At 38.7% G+C, this 24,395-nt stretch overlaps 1 protein-coding gene across 4 annotated transcripts in view; it reads right to left on the reverse strand.

The window, feature by feature from the left end:
• Positions 1 to 2,595: 2,595 nt before the first annotated feature.
• Positions 2,596 to 24,395, reverse strand: part of LOC136834804 (low-density lipoprotein receptor class A domain-containing protein 3-like) — a 190,368-nt gene continuing 168,568 nt past the window's right edge. Inside the window, exons 1-9 of one of the 4 annotated variants that reach the window (XM_067097527.1) lie at positions 14,513 to 14,640; positions 12,454 to 12,604; positions 11,105 to 11,256; positions 10,570 to 10,698; positions 7,648 to 7,791; positions 7,449 to 7,535; positions 6,904 to 7,307; positions 5,485 to 5,731; positions 2,596 to 4,514 (exon numbers count right to left, since the gene is read on the reverse strand). In XM_067097527.1, coding sequence (XP_066953628.1) covers positions 5,486 to 5,731; positions 6,904 to 7,307; positions 7,449 to 7,535; positions 7,648 to 7,791; positions 10,570 to 10,698; positions 11,105 to 11,256; positions 12,454 to 12,604; positions 14,513 to 14,570 — 1,371 coding nt within the window. In that variant the 5' untranslated portion in view covers positions 14,571 to 14,640 and the 3' untranslated portion in view covers positions 2,596 to 4,514; position 5,485. Of the gene's footprint in view, positions 5,732 to 6,903; positions 7,308 to 7,448; positions 7,536 to 7,647; positions 7,792 to 10,569; positions 10,699 to 11,104; positions 11,257 to 12,453; positions 12,605 to 14,512; positions 14,641 to 24,395 lie in introns of those variants that run through there. The other 3 variants (XM_067097525.1, XM_067097524.1, XM_067097528.1) reach the window with 3 other exon arrangements.

Consider the following 24,395-nt stretch of genomic DNA (forward strand, 5'->3'; position numbering starts at 1 on the left):
GCAATGAGCACTTAGATCATCAAGTGATTATATGCTGATCACCACATGGCTTTGGCAAACAGTTTCTGGATATCCCAAAAATTTTAGGGAATCAAAGCACAGCTGCCAGAACTAAATAACATAAATAGGATACTTGTGGCAAGTAAAAATGGAGCCAAATGCACCTATACCATGCTTGCTGTAAAACTGATCTACAGAATTTACCTAATCAACGGTAAAAAAAAAAAAAAAAAAAAATTCTAAGGGTATGCAATACTTTACCTCTAATTTGTGCATAATTTCTACAATTTGTGATAAATAATTCAATGTCTGAAAGAAGTGCCTTGCAGGATATAGTTCCTTTACACATCTCTTTCCAAAATAAGAGAATAATTAATAACTTTTATCATTCATGTAGTTGAACTGCCATACTGTATATTTGTTGTGCATTGTTCAAAAAGGGCAAACTCTGAGATCCAGAGTGCAAGGATCCTTCATGAGGTTTAATTAATTATCTACTTGTCCCCCTTCAGCAAAATTATAAAAGCATATTTAGTGTAACTGAAAGGTTCAAACATTGTGCAATGCATCTGTGCAGCCAATCAGTAGGGAATATAGCATATATCATAGGTAACGCATTGTGCTATAATGGTAATCACAAACATGGGATTTTTATTACTCTTCAAAAGTTAGTACAGGATTATTTAATCTCTATTGTCCAATGCTTTTTCTGCTTTAACCAATCATGGCATGAATATAAACTGATAACTATTATCAACTCATGATTCTAACACCCAAGACCATAAGAATTCCAATGCATATATTGTAGTAAATTCTTAGTTCTCAATCATTCAAATTCTTATGACCAGGTAAGAAATGATACTTTGCTGTCCCTACACATTTTTCTTTGTAACCTTTTTCAACTAAAAATTTATGATGTGATATAGATGGTGACCTAGTAACTCTTGTGGAACCACACAGTGATAGCAGTATAATGTGAAACAGCCAGAAATTTTGTATTTTAATACCTGTATTCACAGAATTAACTTCCTTTATCGGACAACTATTTTCATTATCATTATCATTAGGTACTGTAATTTAACCAGACCACTGGGTTAAAATACTTACCTCTCATATGGTCTGGCTGAATGTGTTAGTCTTTACTAAATTTAAAATTTAAATTTAAGTTTGAAATTTAAATTTTACCTAATAACTTGTAGTAAACTTTTATGAATTTAATCATTGAATGATTTGAAAATGATAATTCTGACAGAATTTCCCAAATTATTTCCAAAACCTGACATCTACTTTTGGTTGAAGCTTGAACTTTCACATTAGATATGTACAACTACTAGTGTTGCCCGAATTCTGTGCAGATTTTGCGCACTCAAGGACTATAGCTCAAAAATACTGACTCACACAACTGCATATTGTTCACTGTTAGTGACTGGCAATCATGACTGTTTACAGAGGAAAATTTCTGTAAATCTGACAGCCAATGAAAAATGACAAAGATACTGTAATCTAAGTATACAAGGACTATATCTATCATAAAACCATACAGATACTGATGGCTAATATGACTGCCGCAACCCAATCATACGGATGAAAACTAGCTGCAACATTGGATGGACTCCGGTAGGCCACTACACTGCCTCTTCTACTGTACACAAATGACAATCAAGTATGCATGGCACCTCACACAATAAAGATGCTTTAACTGTTCTGCAAACCTGCTGCACTTCCTGGTCTCTGAAAATCCCTCATGACAAAGGGTTGGTTTGGTCTTAGTAAATCCCTAATAAGGAAGGCTTGGTTGACTATAGATAAAGCATCTGGCTAAAGAGTACCTTTATACACATACATAGCTTACATTATAATAACATTTCATCAAATGCAAAGATGCCTCATCAAAACATCACAAACTAAAGTATGGGAGACTGTTCTAGTTAATAGGGCCTTCGCATCAACCGAATGCTTAACCTATCAAATATATGAATGTCTTACCATATTCTCAGTAAATGAACACATACATCAGCACAGCATTCAAAGCACAGAATGCTGGCAAAATCCTACTCAGCATTTTACAAAATATATTTTTGCAGGAAAAGGCTAACAAATGGAATCTTAAACATGGTTTCCCGTGCTTATTCCTTTGCGAGTACAACACCTCAAGATAAAGGTTCTGAATCTGTGCTAACATTCAGATGGACTGCTGCCATATTCTTGAGAGATTACTCACTCACTGGTATACAAGCAGGAAAGGGAGCCTAAGGGATCTATGGAGTCAATGAGCCTCCAAGCTGTCACGGTACATGAATGCTTACAACAACTTTATTGTTGCATAACTTTTTTTTTTGCATTTTTTCTTTCCGTGGCTAAACTTACATAATGGTTTACATAAAACCAGACACTTTGTATATTCATGACAAAAGTACTTTGATACATACACACACATACAATGGTATCTCAGTCAGAACACAATGGTGCATGATGGCTACACACCAATTAAACCTTGACAATAAATTTAGCAATATTCTTCATAGCACATATATGACAATACTCATATACAATTTGCTCTAAGTAACTACTACTATCCTTAACAAATTCCTTCCATTTTATTTTCCAAATACATTACAAATTACACTTTACTATCCCGGGCTAAATAGAAGATAACTTTTATTAAAAACTTAAAAACATCTCCCTCCATTCTTCTACATCTCCAGCTGAAAGCACAAATGGTATGTAATGAAGCATAAACAATGAGAGTGTCAGCAATGTTTTCAACAGCTTCTAACACCATTTATCATGCTAGAAAGGCTGGAGTACCTCACTGAATTTTAACAATACATATCTTTCAATACCCTTAAAACCTAGAAAATGGAAAGTAACCCTATCCCATGATAATAATATCCTTTGCACGAATGGCTACACAAGTCTACCTAAGAGCAGTAGGGTTATTTATACATAACCAGGGAAGCTGTGTAACCAATGAAACATACAGTGTGTACTTCTATATCATCAACAAACTTTTCAAAGCCTTTTTAACCATATAATGTTTAATCTTTTGCACTATTAAATGTTAATCACTAAAAACTACATTCCAAGAGAAATTAGTGTAAATCTGATCATCCTTTTGCAACTGAATTTCTTTGACAAAGAGTAAATTCAAACATTTGAGAGGACATTCATGCAACTGTAAATTATGCAAGGCATTTTCAATTACAAATCTTCAATACAGTTCATAAAAGAATATCATTTGCGCTTTCAGCTTATTTTTTCATTTTATACAACTGGTATGTATAATATCTTATACAGCATTCATCTAAAATTTAGCAACCAACCTGAGTACAGAGAGTAAATCTTATACCAACCATCTAATCATTCACATTCAGTGGCTATAAAATTTCAACCTCAAAGCACCAAATTCAACTCAACTACAGTACCAGTACTACTGCACACCAACTATACACTTCACAACCTTATATGCAACTTCTAGTGATTGTATGCCTTAATAAGTATATTGCTTTCTACACTGTTAGCAATAACACCTTTGGACTCTAGGATAAGACTGAAGTAATGGAACGCATTCGGTAATATGATATACTTCTTATTATCTTAAAGAAATAAAATGGTGTAAAGATGCTCTTAACTCTCCTTACTGCTCAGGTCTCCTAAAGAATTCTCAAGTATTTACTATTCAAGACCCAATCTAAAACTTTTCATCTATGTAAATACCCAATCATTTCCTGCCATACTAAAATTTATTGTTAAAATCTTGGCCTCTCCTTATATGAATTCCCTACTAAACTTCACATCTCAAAACAAATAACAAGAACCCTCACCCTTTCACCCGGGAAGTTCCTGAGTATGACTGATGTTAGCATGAGCTTTCAAACCAGTCCTGCCTTTTTATTACCACTTTTCTTTACCACTTCATGGAAAAAACTGTTTTTTTACTTCTAAAAGATTGTCATTGCCCTTAAAAATAAAGATGAGTTAAGGAAGCCCTAAAATTATGCAATATTTTTCAAGGGAACTCTGAGACAGATGATATGAAGTCCACCACCTTACTGTGGATTCAACAATGATTGCAAGTCGTTTTACCAATGTGTCACACCAGACAAAGAGGAGTAAGAGTTCATTTCCATTCAAAATCAATAAAACCTACAGAGACTGCTTGATTTCTTAACTTAATTCTCTTCATTAATAAAATAAAGAAACAAGAATGTGGAAGCTCTTACAAAAACATACAACCCTATTGCATCTTCACAAATTGTACCATTTATCTACAAGTCACCATCACAAACCTATGACCAGTACCTTGTTTACTTATAACACCTTGAATTTGTGAAAAAGATACTCTTCCTGGTAGGTATTCTAAAATAAACAATATCCTTTGTGGCCTTCACTTACCTTGTTAGCTGTGAATAAATACTGAGAAGCCTAAAAACCCTTCTGAACATATGGTGATTTCGCAGCTGCCAAAAACAATGGTCTGTATAATGAGCTGCTTTAATCTCGTGAACCTCATCCTGAGGAAAAGTGAGTTTACTGTAAAAATTGAGTAAAAATACCTTCACAGATGAAATCCTTTAAACATTCAACACCGCATAATATTCTCATACAAAGTAAAAATACCACAAAGAATACTGTACTGCCGACTGAAGTGGAGGTAATATCAATAGTGCTTCAACCTCAACATAAAATTTATAAACTCCATGAGCAATAGTCAAACAAAATACAGTACTACCTGCATTTCAGTTTTTTAATTTTAATAACTGTGCACTTCACTTAAAACTGTGCGTATTCTGTCATGATATATGAGGTAAATGGCAATTTAGGAAACTATGTACAGACAGTCCCCGGTTTACGACGGTTCCGGCTTACGACGTTCCGAGGTTACGACGCTTTTCAAATATATTCATCAGAAATTATTTCCGGCTTACGACGCATGTTCGGGAGTTACGACGCGTCGTCGCCGATCCGACGGAAGAAATTTGGCCCCAAAACGGCAGAATAATCATAATTTGAAGGTTTTTTTGTAAAACTCAATAATAATGCAGTTTACGTCGTTTTCAATGCACCCAGAGCATTAAAAGTAAGGTTTTCTTATGATTTTTGACGATTTTCGACGATTTTCCGGTTTACGACGATTTTCGGTTCTGACGGCGCAAGAACGGAACCCCGTCGTAAACCGGGACCGCCTGTATTTAGAAACTATTAAAAATACAGTATTGTACAATCTTTTTGCAATTCTCAACAAAGACAATCTCAGAAATCATGTCCTGCTTACCTATCCATACACACAGACAGTGGTTCTCTCACTAATCTGCTGGTAATCAAAAGTCTTATGCCTTGTTTCTTTATACAATAACTTCTGAGAGCAAAACTTCCTTAAATCAGAGTCCAACTGAATAAGCACATATCCTGATCTATGACAATATAAAAAGAGCTGTCTTATGAAATACTGTACTTACTAATAGCAGTAATAAAAGCACCAACCCTACTTATTCATTCGATTTTGAGAAACTGAACAATGAGGTGACGTCGATGAGGACGCGGCGGCATGGACGAGGTTGCGATCGTACAGCACCGAAACATGAGACGTGCTGTTTCCGTTGATGTCTCCGTTGTTGTTGTTACCGTTGCTCAAAAGTGGCGACAGGAGGGACAAGGAGGAACCGTCGTTGGAGCAACCAGCTGCTAGGTCATCGCGGGAAGAATAAGGAGGTGGTGGGGCTCCTACAACCTAGAAAAACAAATGTTATTTTCATTGTCATTTTCTCCTCATAAAAACAGAGTAAAGTTTCAAAACATGAAGGAATGGAATGGAATATAAGGCAATCTAATGCTGAAAGAGAAATTAAGAGTAGAAGGTTTGAAAGGTGTAACACAAGGAAAACCTTGCAGTTGCACTATGAAACAACTGTTAGGAGAGGGTGGATAGCAAGATGGAAGAAAGAGAATATGAAGGGAGGTACAGTAAAAGGAATGAATGGGGATGTAGCTAGGGGATGAAGGGACGCTGCATTCAGGTCTATTTTTGGGTCATGGTGAAATGCAACTGAGAGAGAGAGAGAGAGAGAGAGAGAGAGAGAGAGAGAGAGAGAGAGAGAGAGACTGCTTTTAGTCTTCATAATATGCTGCATAGTACAATAGATTTTTGCTGCCCATAATACATTACACAACTTGTTTTTAGTTGCAATAATTGTTTTAAAACACCACAATTTATTCCATTATTTTTCTAATCCATGGGCTAAACCCTCTCCTGATTCACATTCACTGACACAGGCTTGATTTGCTAGCTCTTTTTCTGGACTGTTATTTTATTATGGCAGATATCTATTATTATTATTATTATTACTATTATTATTATTATTATTATGATAGTTTTTAATCTATGATACCATGGTATTAAAGCAACTAGAAAAAGAGCATTATTACTATTATTATTATAAGTAGATTAATGTTGCAGCCCTGCCACCTAGCAGTGGTACTGTGTAACTACTACTGTGTCACATTTTCGAGGGATGCCTGCACATTCAGCCGTTTATCATTTCTCACCTTACTTTCTAAGATGGGTTCCCATAATATGAACATTTTTACATATAAAGTTTAATTCCATAATTTTGAACATTACTTGCATAACGAAAATTTTGCATTTTTGGGCCATTCATGTTAAGAGTGAACAATGTTCAAACAATATTTATGAGACTTCTGACTAAGTCCCTGGCATTACTAAAATCAATTTGCATGAGCCCCAACAAATACCCTTGGCCAAGATTGTTTTTTGATCTAACTACTCACAGCTACATAGGCATCGCAAGTACCTAATTCTTTATCAAATGCATACTAAATATCAGGAGGCAATGTCTAATATAATAATCATGGAAAAAACACTGGATATCTAATGAAACTAACCTGATGATAGGCAGGAGGAGGGCCAGTAGGATTAGAAGGTAGCTGGGAATAGTGAGGTGGCTGTGATGCTGTTGGAGGACACAACACAACACCTCCACTAAATTGATGCGGCGGATGAGAGCTGTGATGACGTTGTTCCCTTACAATTTCAGGGGAGAGTAAATCAGATCGTAGTCCTGGGATGCGTCTTGTGTAGAGATTGTCAGCCGACCTGAGCTGGTACTGGTCTGTGTTTGATGGGGGAGGAACTGAGGATCCCAAACCAAATGGACGGAGGGTGGCAGACCTTAATCTTGTCAGGTGGTAGTGCGCGCGAGATGTTGATCCACTGGAACGCCAAAGGTGGTAGCGTACTCCCACAATGATCCCAACTGTTACTATGTTAGCTACAGCCACAATGCAACCTACAAGACATGTGGGTAAAGAGAAATATTACAATGGTTTATTACGTAAATTAAGCCATGCAAGTTACCAAAATATCTAAATACAGTAGAGTGCTTTTACATGGACCAAGCCTACATTTCTTAAAAAACAACATTTTTTACCCATAATAAGTGTTGAATCAGTCTGTGGTTTCCACTGCTGGTGATGACGACGAGCTTCTAGGTAATACAAGTCCTGGTCAAGAACAGCTGTAAAGATAAGATAGACATCAGCAATAATTGTAAACTTAGAAGATGGAAAATACACTAGATATCATAAATACCACAATACCACCTACTGTTCTTAGACAAATAAACTTACAGGGGTGAACAAGCTGTCGACAACATTGTATAGTGGCCATGATTGAGCAGTTGGGAGGCGCAAGATCCCGTTCTCGACAGCATCTATTATGTGAAAGACAGCGGCCATCTTGACACATAAGCTTGTCAGAACATCGATCGACACCTGAAAATAGAATGAAAGCAAAATCAGTAGCTATACAAGCAAGTCTCACTGATCAAGAATGCTGCACTCATTAAGAAATGGATTATGTCGGTAAGGAAAATTTTGATGCCAAGTCCCATCCCCTTTCATGGAATATGACATGGCCCTAAACTACCCTACAGCCAACGGAGTACACACTTGGTGACTTCTGGGTCAAATCTTGAAAATGAAAGCATGCAAATGTTGATGAAAATCTCCTTTAAGCAAAACTGATGATAGGGTTAATGTGTTCATAATAAGTTTAAACCCCAAGGAAGTTGATGCAACTCAAACTTCATGACCATAACCTTTACCTGGGATGCTTGGAATTCAAAAGAAAATTTTCATTGTCTATTAGGATTACCTGTCTCAGGAAGGAATTAGTGTTCTTATTAACTTCAAACTTATTCATGCCACTTAATGAAAAACAAATGAAAACAATCCCTTCGGAAAGACTTGGTCTTAATATGATAGTATCCTCACAGATCTGACTGGATCTTATGCCACGCTTGAGGTTTAAAGGAATTTTCTGCATCTCTGTGACAAAACCTGGAGTGCACAGCAGGACAGTTCTCCCTATGGAATATTTGACTGGGAATTGTGTGGGCTCAATCAATTACTGTGTGGAGTCCACGGATAGAAAGAAATAGTTCAAAAGCTGAACTGACGAGGTGGTGGAAAAACTAGACACCCATCCCAATTACGGGTGTGAGGATTGCTACAGCCATGTTGCACATATGGGAAGTAGAGGAGTCATAGCTAGTCACAGCAGGTGAGCCACATAAATGGCTAACAAACTTATTGAGAAATGAATAATGGGAGCAGTGTTTCCATGCAAAATATAAGTAAGCTCCTTGGAAGTTCAGTGATCATGTGGGCATTTGACAAACTAACAGAAGAATTATCAGGAGGTTCTCAAGACCTGGTTACAGCAGTGGAAGGCATGTGGACAGGTGATGGGAAACCAATTAAGATTATTTAATTACTGGACATAGGAGACTGACAATCTGAGAATTAGACTGGTGCCTCAGCAACAATGCTTTCCAGGCTTAAAGTCTCACCTTGACTTGACTAAGTCACAAGACCAGAACTTTTGGCTGGTAGAGAATCACTCATTTCAGAGGCTCAAGCAGACTCGCGAGGGCATCATGACAATGACTGACAGTGCTAGTTTGTAGATTTACTAGTACTATGGGAGGTGTAATTTTATGAAACAGGTGCAGCATGCACCTACACCATAGCAACAGATGTACTGGCATTCTGATAGGAAGACTGAATAGATGGGGGTACACTTATGGAGCGGCAGGTGGGGGACACCAACAAGCCCTTCCGGGGAGGCCTCTCTCTTACATTGAGAAGAAGAGCTATGGTCCCCAGATCCTGGAAGTGGAGCTAAACTCTCCTGTAAGTCATCCAAAACCTTATTAGGCTTTGTTCCATCTGCTTAAATACTGTCAAAAATAATTACCACTGTAGCTTTCCAATCTTCAATGATTTACAGGCAGACTTGGAAGAAGTAACCCTTGGGAGGAAAGACCCTGATGAGGCCTTGGATGATGCAGATAATGAATTAGTTTTAAAAGTTTCAGATGCAGACATGTCACCTTTATTGGACATACTAGCACAATTACATCAACCCTTATTGCAATCTTACACAAAAACCAGAGAGTCTGAGATCTTTCTTCATATATATTACATGTGAACTCAATTTTTTTTATTTGGCCCCAGCCAGCACTCCATGTCTCATGAGGGTCCTCCTAATACTAGAAAGAAACTATGGCACTGTTTGCCAGGGGCAACAACATATCTGCCTGAAGGCATTATTCAAAATATGACAAATTTTAGAAGTAAAATTTGTATATTTCGTAACATACAAACCATCGGTCTTTACATAGGAATTACCTTCAGTGCAAGCTGGAGCGCAATACGATTGTCACTGTTAACAAAAACAAATAAAAATCCTAACTCTTCTGAAAAATGCAATAATGATAAAAATCATGTTATCTGAATATTTGGGTAAAAATATAACAGTAATCTGCAGTATTCTCCTGACTACACCAAGCAGACGACTAGTGATACTAATAACTGGAGAGTGAAAATCCTAACTAATGAGAGTGAATGTCCATTAAGAAACTTACACCAGTTTTCAAGCACAATGCTTAACTGATGTTTTGACTGACATGAAAGGGTAACTAAACTTTGAGATAACAAAACTGACATTGAAAATGAAATAAAAGTCAGTGGGCATCAAATATAACTTCACTACCCATCACCAAGAATGAATCATACTTCACAAAAAGCTTACACACAACAACATGGGTGTAAATACGGTAGCCAGGAACTGCAGTAATATAGCAATGTCAGCATGTTCAGTGAAAGAAAAGAACTAATTAAGAGGGTCAACTAATATTATGGATAATGGGAGCAATCACAAAAGGTAGGTACAGCAAACAGACATACTACAGGGAGTGATTCTAATCCCTACAGGGGTGCTGATGTACCCAGATGCATACCTGACCTGGTGGAAGTGATCTTGCAATGTGTCTCAGGGATAGGCTATTGTAAATAAATGAGTTTGTGATAAAACAAATACATACAATACAATAAACACTTGACAAAATATTTCCAAAATTCATACAATTTTATATGATAGGATGGAAGCACAAGAGAGCTGGCCAACAATTAATTCTCACCTTTAGAAACATCCTGTCCCTCAAAAGACAATATGGTATGTAATACAATACCCTCTTTGCAACTTACCACAGTGCATTCGACTTTCATCTGAGCCATCGGGACAATCTGGAAGACCATCACATTCATATCGACTGGGAATGCAATGTCCAGTTCTACAGTAGAAAGAACCTGATGAGCATAAGGATACTTGGCCACCTGAAATGAATGAGTTAGTATAAGGAACAATACATATCCAAACCCATTGTGCTAGATTTAATACTGCAACTGGCAATGCCAGTTTTTAAACTAAATTTAAAGGTTATATGAAACTGAAGAGGCAAGCTAATAAAATATCAACTTCATTCCCCATGAGTCCTGCAAAAGTAATAGCATATACAGTATATTCTAAAGTTAACCAAAGCACTATACAGTATAATTTATCATAGGAATGTCACAGGCACTTGATATGCTGACTGCAAAGCTATAGAGAAATTCTGTACTGTGCTATCACTGCCTTACACTTTTTAAGGAAACATCTTAAAGAACATTAAAGAACATATGGCATCCAGAATAAAAAAATTATCATGGCTGCGCAGTCGATGTAAGTTAGTATAATACTTACGTGGCAAGACTTCAACATAGATGGATGACTTAACGGGGTGGTCTATTTCTCCGCTGACATCGCAAGTGTAGTTGCCAGCATCAGTTTCTTCCAAGTCTTTGACAGTTACTCTAACCACCCCTACGGTTTCGTTTATAACTACACGCGAAACTCTGTAAAAGATTTTCAAGAAGGGTTACAATCATTTCAAAGCTGTAAAGTTTTCTATTTAATAATTCCAATCAAAGAAACTAACATTTGACTTAAACATTAACTTGCTAAGGGTTTGCAAAGTAGTCATCCCAAACTCAAAGAGTGCAATACCTGTAAAATGATAGCTCAATTTTTAACATATCAAAAAAAAATACAGGCATGCATAAGCACCAAAATTTGAGGGAATAACAGCACATTTCAAAAAAGTTCTTCACTTGCATGAAATTCTATCTGTGGAGTTGGGGCAGCAGAAATATTGTTTAAGGCAAGGGTCTGTCTGTTAAAAAAAACAAAGAACTTGTTTTTGAATGTTTTGGGCATCCATGCAAAGCTCATTTCATCTATCTTCAGAGCCCTCAACATAATCAGCATCAGTTACCATCTTTTCCCAATATAGCATGGTAACGTTTTCATTATCACTTCTACTGCCTATAGTAATCAATATCAAGTATGTGCTGATAACTAACAGGACTGCAGTTTTTAGGTCCTCTCTAAATCAGTATCAGGTCAAAGTTAAAATGGGCAACACAAGACTGGATGTTTCCATCAATGAATAAAGCCATGGATAGTCTCAGCCTCCAGTAACCCTAATACAATTCGCTTTTTGGGATGCATCTCAGTGAAGTTAAATATGACAAAATTTTTAGGTACCAAGGGACATTTTATCTTTTCAGAGTGAAATCAATTGAGCTACTTACAGTAGCTATATATTCAAAGACATGAGGTGATGGCTGAAAATTACAAATGGAGGGCACATATATAAGTAAAAAGATGGCTGATGAGTAACAATCCAAAATAGTGGTACCATACTCAAGAAGGCAAAGAAAGGTTAAAAGTCAATGACAGTACATAAGTTTTTAACATATATTTACCATTTTAAAAGTAGCTACCAATTAAGTATGAAAAATAAAAATTTAACATTTTATCTCAATCTCATAGCTGTAGATTTTGCAAGGTACTGATTTTTGCTATCTCTCACAGTATATAATATGAGAGCACTATCTTTAGAAGGCTTGTTTAGTTCTTTATAGTCAAATTTCGCTCTTTTGACCATCTTTTATTATGAAAATCAGGCTCATTTGTCAAGATTCTAATGCTACAATAAATGCCTTTCGCTTGTAATTAAAGAGGAATTAAAACAAAGGAATACAACTTACCCATTTGTAGGTAGGACCCAACTCATCTGTAGTTTGGCAAGTTCCTGCTGCCGATGCTTAGCTGCACAGGTGAGGGTGAGGTTATCCCCTACATATTTCTGAAGTCTGTTTGCGCTTGGATCAATTTTCACTTGTAGGTTCAGTGATGATCCTGTGGGGTAGAAACAAAGCGATAGTCTTCCCAACAACTACTCCTCTTATAAGTGAAACAATGACATGTAATGAGTTGTACAAAACATTAATTCCTCAGCTTCAGTAATTCAGTATATCACAAAAGGAACTTTCCTTAATCCTTAAAACAGCATGATTTTTATACGACCAAGAAATGTGATGATAATCATACAGCTTCTTCTTCAGCTGAAAGATCCTAACTTCAACCAGCATAGCTTACCATTTGTATTTGATGGGATTCTGAGACATCGTATGCAAAAACTTTTGGAATCAATATCCACGTACTGTAAATTAAAAAGATCTTTCATCAAGTACTTATTATGTTTTGTATGTGCAACACCTGATTTTTGCTATTCAAAGCTAAAAAACTGACGGTTATAAAAACTGTAGCTTCAAAGCAACAATCCAACAAACCATAGCCCAGATAGCCTAGCCGTAGATGTCAAGTGTGAAACAAGGGGTTACAGGCAAGAGTGGTGTAAGGTGGCTGGGATAAGTAACCTAGGCCTACAGGTCTAGCAATTGCCCATTAAAATGGCCCAAAGATTTTTGCACAAAGTGTCATTAACTCAATGGAAAACTCATTAGGTTGTTTGGTTCTTACTTACAGTCCCATTGCTATATGACATCTATACCACTTTAGATATTTCACAACAGTAGAGATTAACATAAAGACAGTTTTGCACCAAAATAATGATAAATAATACTTAAAAAATTATATAAGCAGTACAAAAAATTTAGTTCAAGTCTGGCATGAAATTATTACATGTGTATGTACCCAAGATAATTATATATCCAAGGACTAATAGTTAAGCGGGAGTGATTGTGCTTTCTCTCTTTCCCATGCCAGGATAAATAAGGGAGTAGGTTGCGGTCAAGAGGGGCATCTGTCCATGAAAGGTCTAGCAAAATAAATTTACAAATTAAACATTCAGTGAGTGTTAGACCAACCTGGAAAAGGCCATTAAAAATTGTGACATGGACTTCAGATTAACGTCAAGTTAGGATGGACGGGTTGCTATAAATTCCTGTCTTTGGCTCATTCTCCTACTACCTCCCAACCCAACCCAAAAAACTCTGTCACAGAAGGCTGGTTAACCATTTAAACACATCCAGGGGCGAGTGTAGAATGACAGGAACAGGTTCTGCACACGAAAATAAACCTAACCTTTCCTAGCATTCTAAGTCCTGACCTAACCAGACCTTACCTTCCTAACCTCACTTGGGGTGTCGCGCTCTGACCAAGAAACGCTAAATATCGGAGACAATGGACTTACCTTCCATTCGGAGGCAGTCCCATCATTCTACAAACTACCCAAGATCCAAATCTAATAACAAAGGGGCACCACAGAGAGAAACCAAAGTCTTGGAGTCACTGTCTAGAGTCCTAGGGTCAGGGTAAGTTTTGGGAAGAAGAACAAAGACAATAAATAGGATTACCAAGGAGTGTAAAGCAGTAAGTGGCCTTTGTTCCTAAATAGGACCCAGCACCCTAAGTGGGGGTTAGGTGACGGACAGTAACATTAGAAAGCAATCCTACGGGCTGATTTCGCCAAGTGATTCATAGGACACTCGCTGCGTCAGGTTAGGTGGGGTTCTCTCTCCACCAACCCCAAGGCCTAACAACCCCTTGGCAACCTAAGATAGGTCAGGTCACGGACATCTAGGTATAAATATATATTATATATGTCGAATATAAACCGTAATTATTGCAAACATTCATTAATCAGCATCGGATATTATACCCTGTCGACATTTCCCTAGGGCATCGTAGGGTAACGTGAATACGGTAGTCTATGGTCTGGGCTAATTACACAGTCACCCTAATTTGGCATTTTAGATCGGCAAAGTGACATAATATACACTAAAAATGAGGGAAAATACTCACCAATAACACTCAGACATACGAATAATGACAAAACTCTTGTCAAAATATGGGAAGCCATTTTCTCGTCATTATTGTTATTGTTTACATTTAGACTCTCGTTTCATTGTTATTCAATAATAATAATAAATGGTTAAAGAAAAATGCGACTAGTATCATTTGATTTATATACACTTAAATGACTAATTATTCAATAAATAATTGTAAAAATAAGTTCATTTATTAATATAATATGGATACTCGTGTACACTTTGATTGGCTGATGGATAGAACTGGATCGAGCTGATGGATAGACGAGAAGCTGAATAGTACGAAATAATGAAGGCTCATTCGATCGGTTAACATCTTGAAAAGTTTCACGATTTACACAACGTTATAGAAATATTTCATCGCTTTCCATAGTTTTGCTAGCACCTAGACATGCCAGTTTATTTGGTTACTGAACTGCGAGGTCTTAAGATAGGCTACATTTTTTCATCAAAGACCTTTTTTTTTTGGCACAATTTTTTGATTCTTGCTACGTTGATCTACATTTTAGCAAAGAAGACGAGGCCCATGTTTGTCAAGGAATGAAAAAAAAGCCAGTTTCTCCTTCCCTGGGATCTTTTTTTTTTTGTTATGTCTTATTGTGACACTTTCCCCACATTAAAATAGGTTGTAACTGTAAGTTCCTAAGCATTGATTTTTGGGATGAGGTTGACAGCCTCATATCCAAACCCAAACAAGTGGCCAATGAAGTGAACAAGAATGGGAAGGAGTGAATGATAATTTCAGAATGTAGAATTTTCTGTGTTCCTCTGTTTTCTCAACCATTTAATATCTTTCTTCTCTATTTAAACTGTCATTTCTTCGCCATTTAAAGTGCCTCTTTACAAGAGACTGGCTCGCCATATTTTTTAAAGAGAAGCTTTGAAACTTTCCCTGCTTTTGGTTTCCTCAAAACCATCTTTTCTGTAAGAGAAGAAACTGTTCTTTCAAGAAGCTACAAGTCGATCCTCACATGATGGATACTAAGATGGCTTGAAATCTGTCAGTCATGTTGGAAGTTACACAATGAGCACCTTACTATAACCAAAGGATCTAACAGCTATTGCTCTACGTTCTACCACTAAGCTCAGTACCAGAATTACAAGCTCTGAAAGTCAGTAGCCTATCAGACAGCCCCTAATTAAAACCAATGTATGAAAGTCATAGCTCTTCAAGTGAAGCCTTTACTAAGACGATATGATCAAGCAGTTAGCAGCCTATTCTACCACTCATCATTTTACTAAAACCATTTACAGTACTTTGAAGGTCAGTTTTCTGCCGCTCAATCCCTAAGAAAACCATGTAGTGAGTGTTAAACTACCAATAGCCTTAGAAAAAAAATATGATTTGAAGTTCAGTGTTTATCACTGAGGCTTTATTAAAATTATATATAAATAAGTCAGTTTACTGCTGTTCGCCTCTTTACTGAATAAATGTATGAAACTTGGCTTTGTCCCGGCGCTGGAGTAGGGGATGCCACTTAGTACCGGCTCCCTTTACTAAAACCGCATGATCTGAAAGTCAAATGTTCTGCACTGAGCCCCTTAGTACAGTCATATGGTACGAAATTCAGTTTTATTACAGTGAGTCTGTTACTAAAACCAACTGATTAGAAAGTCAGTGCTCGACCACTGAACTCTTTAATTTTTTATTTAGTGTAATTTTTTTGCCTTTTAATCCAACAAAGTACTATAAATGTGTTTAACTTACCCACCGTCACTCTGTAGAGCTTAAGGGCCCTGGCCACCACTAAGAGGAGGCTCTCCAGAAGTTCCTGAAGTAATGCGTGTATCTGACTGGCTTCTGTTCGAATAACATTCATTTTGAATATTAGAGCAGGTAGGCCTAATCTGAAAAAGTACTTGAAACTTTATTTCCGTCAAAGATGTGTTTACGTATGCCTCTCTCTCTCTCTCTCTCTCTTTCTCTCTCTCTCTCTCTCTCTCTCTCTCTCTCTCTCTCTCTCTCTGTCTCTCTTATTTAGCACCTATACGCCATTGGGTGAGTGGTGAATTGGGTTAAGAACACGACTTCTGAGTGCTATTAGGCTCTTCTGCGAAATATCATGTGCAGTGTTTTACTTTATCTTTTTACTTTATTTTTTTATTTTTATCTTCTTAGGTGCAGCTAACACCAGTCTTTTAATGAAAAGACATGTCTAAGGCTTGGTATATGAGTAACATTACTTGTAACATGTCCATAATTGTTTTTCACTGTCATGTATCGTCATTGTGTTCATATTTTCTGTACTTATCATTGTGCATCTTTTGACTTAAGTTTAAATTATATTTGTCAATTTTAGGGTTATTTTTGTTGTTATCTGGTTCATGTTTGGTAGTAATGTTCTCCTATGCATACTGCTGTTGCCTGTGCTCCAAGTTCTTGCTTTTTCTCTTGACTTGTGTTAAATTTTATTCGTCAATTTTAGGGTTATTTTTGCCGTTATGTGGTTCATATTTTGGAGTAATGTACTCCTATGCATACTGCTGTTGCCTGTGCTCCAAGTTTTTCCTTTTTCTCGTGAGAGAATAAGTGGTTTTGTAAGTACCTTATTCTATAGCTCCGCATGCGAGCCGCGCTTAACCCTTTCCTTTTTTATTTTTCCCTTTCGTGCACCCCGCGCCTTTCTTGAAGATTAGTCATAAGCACTTAGCCTTACTAGAGAATTCCTACAGTAGCTGCAGGATTAAGGGATTTTGAAGTTGTTCCACGTAGCTCCACGTGTTTGTCCATGAGCACTAGCTGACAACTTCTTGTCTCGCCTTCTTAGATGTCTGTTCACTCACGCTTAGCAGAAGTCCGCTGCTGCCTATTTGTTTGTCTACTTTTTTGGATTAGGCCTCATCCTACCATGTGGAGGTGATGTGTAAGAGCTACAAAAGATGGAACGGATCTTTCCTAGCTAGTGACCCCCAAGGGTCTTAGGGGGTCGTTATCTGGGACTAAGATTTCTTGGGAGTTATTATTTTTATGGTATTTGCAAATCTTTTGTTTATGTTTTTACGGTCAGCCCCAATGAGCTTGCACTAAACACGCCACAAAGGTGAAACAAGCCCCCACTCAAGAGAAATCCACCAGCAGCACAAAGGCTGAGTGGGAAATCCACCAGCAGCAAAAAGGCTGAGTGGGAAATCCACCAGCTGCAAAAAAGCTGAGTGGGAAATCTACCAGCAGCAAAAAGGCTGAGTGGGAAATCCACCAGCTGCAAAAAAGCTGAGTGGGAAATCCACCAGCAGCAAAAAGGCTGAGTGGGAAATCCACCAGCTGCAAAAAAGCTGAGTGGGAAATCTACCAGCAGCAAAAAGGCTGAGTGGGAAATCCACCAGCTGCAAAAAAGCTGAGTGGGAAATCTACCAGCAGCAAAAAAGGCTGAGTGGGAAATCCACCAGCTGCAAAAAAGCTGAGTGGGAAATCCACCAGCAGCAAAAAGGCTGAGTGGGAAATCCACCAGCTGCAAAAAAGCTGAGTGGGAAATCCACCAGCAGCAAAAAGGCTGAGTGGGAAATCCACCAGCAGCAAAAAGGCTGAGTGGGAAATCCACCAGCAGCAAAAAGGCTGAGTGGGAAATCCACCAGCAGCAAAAAGGCTGAGTGGGAAATCCACCAGCAGCAAAAAAGGCTGAGTGGGAAATCCACCAGCAGCAAAAAGGCTGAGTGGGAAATCCACCAGCAGCAAAAAGGCTGAGTGGGAAATCCACCAGCAGCAAAAAGGCTGAGTGGGAAATCCACCAGCACTAAAAAGGCCGAGGTGGAAATCCACCAGCAGCACAAAGGCTGAGTGGGAAATCCACCAGCTGCAAAAAAGCTGAGTGGGAAATCCACCAGCTGCAAAAAGGCTGAGTGAGAAATCCACCAGCTGCAAAAAGGCTGAGCGGGAAATCCACCAGCAGCAAAAAGGCTGAGCGGGAAATCCACCAGCAGTAAAAAGGCTGAGTGGGAAATCCACCAGCTGCAAAAAGGCTGAGCGGGAAATCCACCAGCAGCAAAAAGGCTGAGCGGGAAATCCACCAGCAGCAAAACGGCTGAGCGGGAAATCCACCAGCAGCAAAAAGGCTAAGTCAGGAGTACAGATAGTCAATAGTTTGCTGAATATAACCTTACTTCAAAATCACAAAATCGAAGGCCCGTCGTCCTACCTACAGCCACACTCACAGTGAAAGGGTGAAGGACAATGTCCAGACTGGTATATTTTTAGACGTCGGGTTCCAGAGGACTTTTGCTCACCCCTGTTGGGAGAATCAGCTAGAGCTCCAACTCAAAGGACTGGTTAGGACGTTCCTCATCACCCAAGAAACAGTCTCCAAAAAAGGCTATTTATTAGTCAGGACTTCTCAATCTGTAGCCTACCACTATTTAAATAAAACAGGAGTGACCCTGGCTGATGCTCAAGTCACTTTTGATACTCTGGAAAACATTGCATTCTGGAAGCCATTGCTATAGAGCGAAGTATATATGGATGAGGTTCCTTTTGATAGATAGAATATACAATTTAGGCCGAAGGACAAGAGCTGGGACCCACGAGGTCATTCGGCGCCGAAAGGAAAATTGAGAGTAACAGGAGGAAAACCTTGCAATTGCACAACACACAATTGTTAGAAGAGGATGGAAATTAAGATGGGAGAAATATGAATGGAGGTACAGCAAAAGGAGTGAGAGGGGTCCCACCTAGGAGCCGAAGGGACGCTGCAAAGAACCTCAATTAATGCCTACAGTGCATCCCGTGAGGTGCACTGACGGCACCACCATCCTTCGGGGGAGGTTCCTTTTACCCAGCTTCCTTCAGCGTCAGTATACAACCAGCTACGTTAGAGGTGGCAGACCAAACCCAGCATTACCAAGTCCTTTTCTTCTTTCATTAAACTTAACCCATCCTTAAAATTCATCAGTAACTCATAAAAACCCCTTCCTAATTTCAAAAGACCCTAAGCTAACAAAACCTAAGTAACTCAGCGAGATAAGTTCTCTCATTATCTGATGCATTCCCACTTGCTTCAGCTATGCAATCTGCAATTTGAGAATAGCTTACTGCCAACATCTTTGGCAGACAGTAACTGTCTATACCCGACTAGATTTTCATAGGCAGGCCTGCATGTCTGACGCACTCCTCGAAAAACTGGGAGTGCCAAGTTATAATCGCGAAGGCGGATCTGCTGATCGCGTTTATTTTTACACAAATATCATAACACACGGATCTACGTCAATCAGTCTGATCTCGCGCCATCGATCAAAAGGTGATCTGAATTAGTGATATATGATTACCGAGAATATGTAATTGCACCTGGGCCTTATCTGCATAGGTGGCGTTTGGGCGAGGTGCCACTTCTGAGAAAATTTCGCGCCCGACCAACTTTATCAGATCCTTTAGTCTCGCCCTCTTGAGAGTGTGTTGTCGTCATGACGTCACACGATAACAACACGAGATAGCGATGTTTTTCTCGTTACTTCCTTTCACGTCTGTGAGGGAAAGCAGCAGGTGGGTTTTCCCGCTTCGTCGTACACTCTAAGCCACCTGTTCCCACATCTACTCGCTGGAAATAGGCCGTGATAGGACTAGAAAAATCAGTAGACTTTCTCCTTCCGTTGCTAGCTCCGGAATTCTCTCCCGGTTTCTGTTTTGCCAGAATGCTAAAAGAAAATATCATATGAATATCTTATGGATAAATCTGGCCAGATGGTGTGAGGATTACCTCGACGAGGCCCTCTCATTTTCAATTCTGAAGGTGAGCATTTTGTCTGAGGAGAGATCACTCATGCCTGTTGACTGCTCTCTCCCTCTCTTAAACCAGCTCTGACCGACAGCAGTCGACTGATACCCAAGTACAATCGATTTCATGACATATTCAGTTGCATCTGTATTAAGACCAGTTTAATTACACCTGGAACTTGAACATTCAGTGCAGTGCCCATTTGGGAATTCAGCCACATCTTCTATTACACAGCTTATTCATTTAACATCTGCCAATTACAATACATCTACCTACATCTGCCAATTAATATTTGTTACCTCTTCATTTACATGTGCCATTTTGCGTTCACTGTTTATACAGTCACACCTTCCATTACAAATTCAGTACATTTTTCCACCTACATATTACATTACACGTACCATTACATATTCATATGTATACCCATTTATATCTGCCATTACAGGTTCATCAGTATTATTCATTTACATCTGCCATTACATATTCATAAGCATACTCATTTACATTTGCTATTACATATTCATAATAAATTCATTTATATCTGCCATTTCATATTCATAAGTATACTCATTTATATCTGCCATTTCATATTCATAAGTATACTCATTTACATCTGCCATTATGCATTCATAATATATTCATTTATATCTGCCATTACATATTCATCAGATATAAATGAATATGTACATTCACTTATATCTGCAATTACATATACATTACCAATAGCAGATATAAACGAATATGTACATTCATTTACATCTGCCATTACATATTCAATTACATCTGCAGCTGCATGCCCAGCTGTTCCCTATGGCTTCCGTTACACGGTCGGAGTATCTATTTCCCTAAAACGTGGACGATGTAACCATACCCTTTGTTGACGAAGGCAAGGGCGGATCCCTTATCCAGGCCCAAAGTCTAATATGGTCAGCGACAACTTTGAAATTTATGCGTCGACGTTTCTGGGAAGGGAGGAGAATGCGGATAAAAAGGGAAGAAGAAGAAGAAGAAGAAGAAGAAGAAGAAGAAGAAGAAGAAGAAGAAGAAGAAGAAGAAGAAGAAGAAGAGGGTAACAGGATGAGAAAGGAAGAAGTTGAGGGAGCAACCCAAGATGTGATATGGGGAGGGGAAGTGATACAAATGAGAAAGAAGAATGGAGCAGATAATAATAACAATAATAATAATATAATAATAATATTATTATTATTGTTATTATTATCGCAATTCCACACAGAACAACCCACAAAACACATACTGCACACGTTTAAAGAAAGAAAAGCTAGGTGGGGTCACCTCAAACGCACACACACACACACACACACACACACATATATATATATATATATATATATATATATATATATATATATATATATATATATATATATATATATATATATATCGAGAGAGAGAGAGAGAGAGAGAGAGAGAGAGAGAGAGAGAGAGAGAGAGAGAGAGAGAGAGAGCTTTAAATATTTAGAACTTCTCCATTCATGAATGAGAAGAGTGTGTGTAGGAGAGAGAGCCGGATGCCACTTCTGGTTATCTATCCAGAATGAACATCTCTTGAGAGAAAAATTGCAAGAATTTCCGAACTAGTGACGTAACTTCATGTCAACAATTACGTCCTAAAAAAAGGATTTTTTTTATTTTATTTTTTGCTTTCCTTTGGGTCCACGAAGCACTCATCTGACTTGCCTGAGAAGGAGCCATTTCGCCTTCTAAGAAGAGTCTGTTGGCGCTGTTATTATCTATTTGTATATCAGTCTATCTGTCTGTCTTCTTGTGCACCTGTTTTTCTTTTACTCACTCGGTTTATCTGTCTCTGTCTGCGTCTGCTGTCTAGCCATGACATGTCTATTTCAGCCTGTCTTTGTCTCCATAAATGAGTGTTGATTTCCAGTCTCTTATGTGACCAAGGAGACAGATGTTAACAGCGCCAACAGACTCTTCATCGAGGACAAAATAGCTCCTTCTCAGGCAAGAGTCAAATAAATGCTTTGTGAAAGCAAAGGAGAGCAACAACTCCCCCCCTTTTTTTAACGTAATTGTTGACATGAAGTTGTGTCACTTCTTGCAATTTTTCATTCAAGAGATGTTACTCTCTTTACTCTGCCGACTCTCAAGTCTCATTGTGGCCTACTGCCGGTAGCATCGGACAAGCTCAATGTCAATCTGCTCCCGTACAGTCTCCAGCCATCCAGTCTTCTCGCACCTTTTAATCATGCAAGGCGTAACTTCATGTCAACAATTACGTTCTGAAAAAAAGGGAATTTTTTTGCTTTCCTCTGTGTCCACGAAGCAATTTTCTGATTCTCGCCAGAGAAGAAGCCATTTCGCCTTCTAAGAAGTGTCTGTTGCCGCTGTTTTTTATCTACGTCTAATGTCTAGCCGCAATCAGTCTATTTCGTCTGTCTGTCTCCATAAACTGAGAATCACCGCTTGGTTAAATAAAAGACCGGAAGTCAGCACCACTTTATAGAGGCAAAGACAGGGGAAATAGACTGTGGCTAGTGAGTAGACGCAGAGACAGATAAACCGAGCGAGTCAAGGAAAAACAGGAGCGCTCTGTAGGAAGCTGCCCTTCCACAACCCAAGTCTCTCTCCTGAAGGGAGTCTGTCTCCCCACCGTGATCTCCTACGGAGACAAGACAGATAAAGTCCAGGACACAACCCTCTGACGCAAATGTTAGAGCCACCAGGCCGTCGTCTAGTGCTGCTGACGTAAGAGATAAGGGAAAAAAAAAAAACACTTGAAACACGAAGAAAATATCTTGTATCTTTTCTCAGTAGTAGTTTTTTTTTTCTTGCATGAATATTCCAAGATACGACTTCTCGAAAACATTCACGAGAAAAAGCGGAGTATAGGGTTTTTCTTCCCTTTTTATTTTAAATGTGGCGTGTTTGAGTCTCCAAACAGACTGTAAAACACGCTAAATGCACGGTCATTTTTTTCCTCTATGCGTACGATTTAGAGGAGATCCTCGTCCCCTTGCGGAAATTACCTCTAAATGCCATTCCTAAATAACCCCCCCCCTTTTTTTTTAACAAAAAGTAGTTTGATGCTTCAGAGATAAAATAAAGTCACTCTTTACTGTCACATTCATCTGTAACTACTGGACTAAGGATGAGCTTCCGTGGGGGAAACTTCCGTCCGTAGGATACATCACGTACTCACACAGGACTCATCCCTAACCAGCTCGCTTTTCCAGATTATTCAGAGAATTTCTATTCTTATACACCTTACCTTCTTTCAGCACTTCTCCATTATTATTCACTCTTTTCGCCAACCCGTTATCTCCCATTCCCTCCACATGACCAAAATACCTCAAAGCACTGACCATATTTGCACATACGCTAACTTTGTCCAAACTTTCACATTATTTCCGTATTCTCATCCTTTCAGTCCCTCCAATCCAGGTTAATATATTTCTTAGGCAATAGTTCATAGTGACAGCTTTTTCTTTCATCAGTATTGAACATCCACACTTCACTTCAATACACGAAAGACGGCTCAACAATCCCTCTATACATCCCAACATTGGCTCCCTTGGATACTCCTCTTCTCTTCCAAACCTTCTGCAGTGTGTAAGTGTTTGTGTGTGAAATCTGCAAAATGGATTGGCCACAATGGGTTATGGATTACCCCGTCGGGGTCCTTTAGTTTAATATAATTTCATGGCATGCATTATGATGGAAAGTCGATGGCTCATGTCCTATTGTTTCATTTCTCTCTCTCTCTCTCTCTCTCCATACTAGCTGTGACCCACAGCAGCCAACCTATGACCAAGAACAAAATTCAGTGCATAGGTCAACTGAGGCATAGTATATATTTTTTTCAAAAGGATACATGCCCATGACACCGTCAGTTCCTCCCCATCCCGGGGCGCGAACACGGGTCCACTCTTTCGCGAATCGCGCGCGCGCGCGCGCGTGCTACCACTTTCGCGTCGCGACTGACGTCTCATTTCGGGTCCTTCAAGCACAGAGGGGAGGGGTGAGAAGGGGGACGGTGGTCTGTTGATGCTATTTACGACGTTGAGGAGAACAATGCCATGTAGCAAAGGCTCACAATGTCATTAATGTGTTGGCCGAAGCGTAATCTGAGGAGCTGTCGAACGTCCAGATATTGAGTGAGCGGATGGGGGGAGGGAG

This window comes from Macrobrachium rosenbergii, chromosome 54 (assembly GCF_040412425.1).
Source record: "Macrobrachium rosenbergii isolate ZJJX-2024 chromosome 54, ASM4041242v1, whole genome shotgun sequence".
NCBI lineage: Eukaryota > Metazoa > Arthropoda > Malacostraca > Decapoda > Palaemonidae > Macrobrachium > Macrobrachium rosenbergii.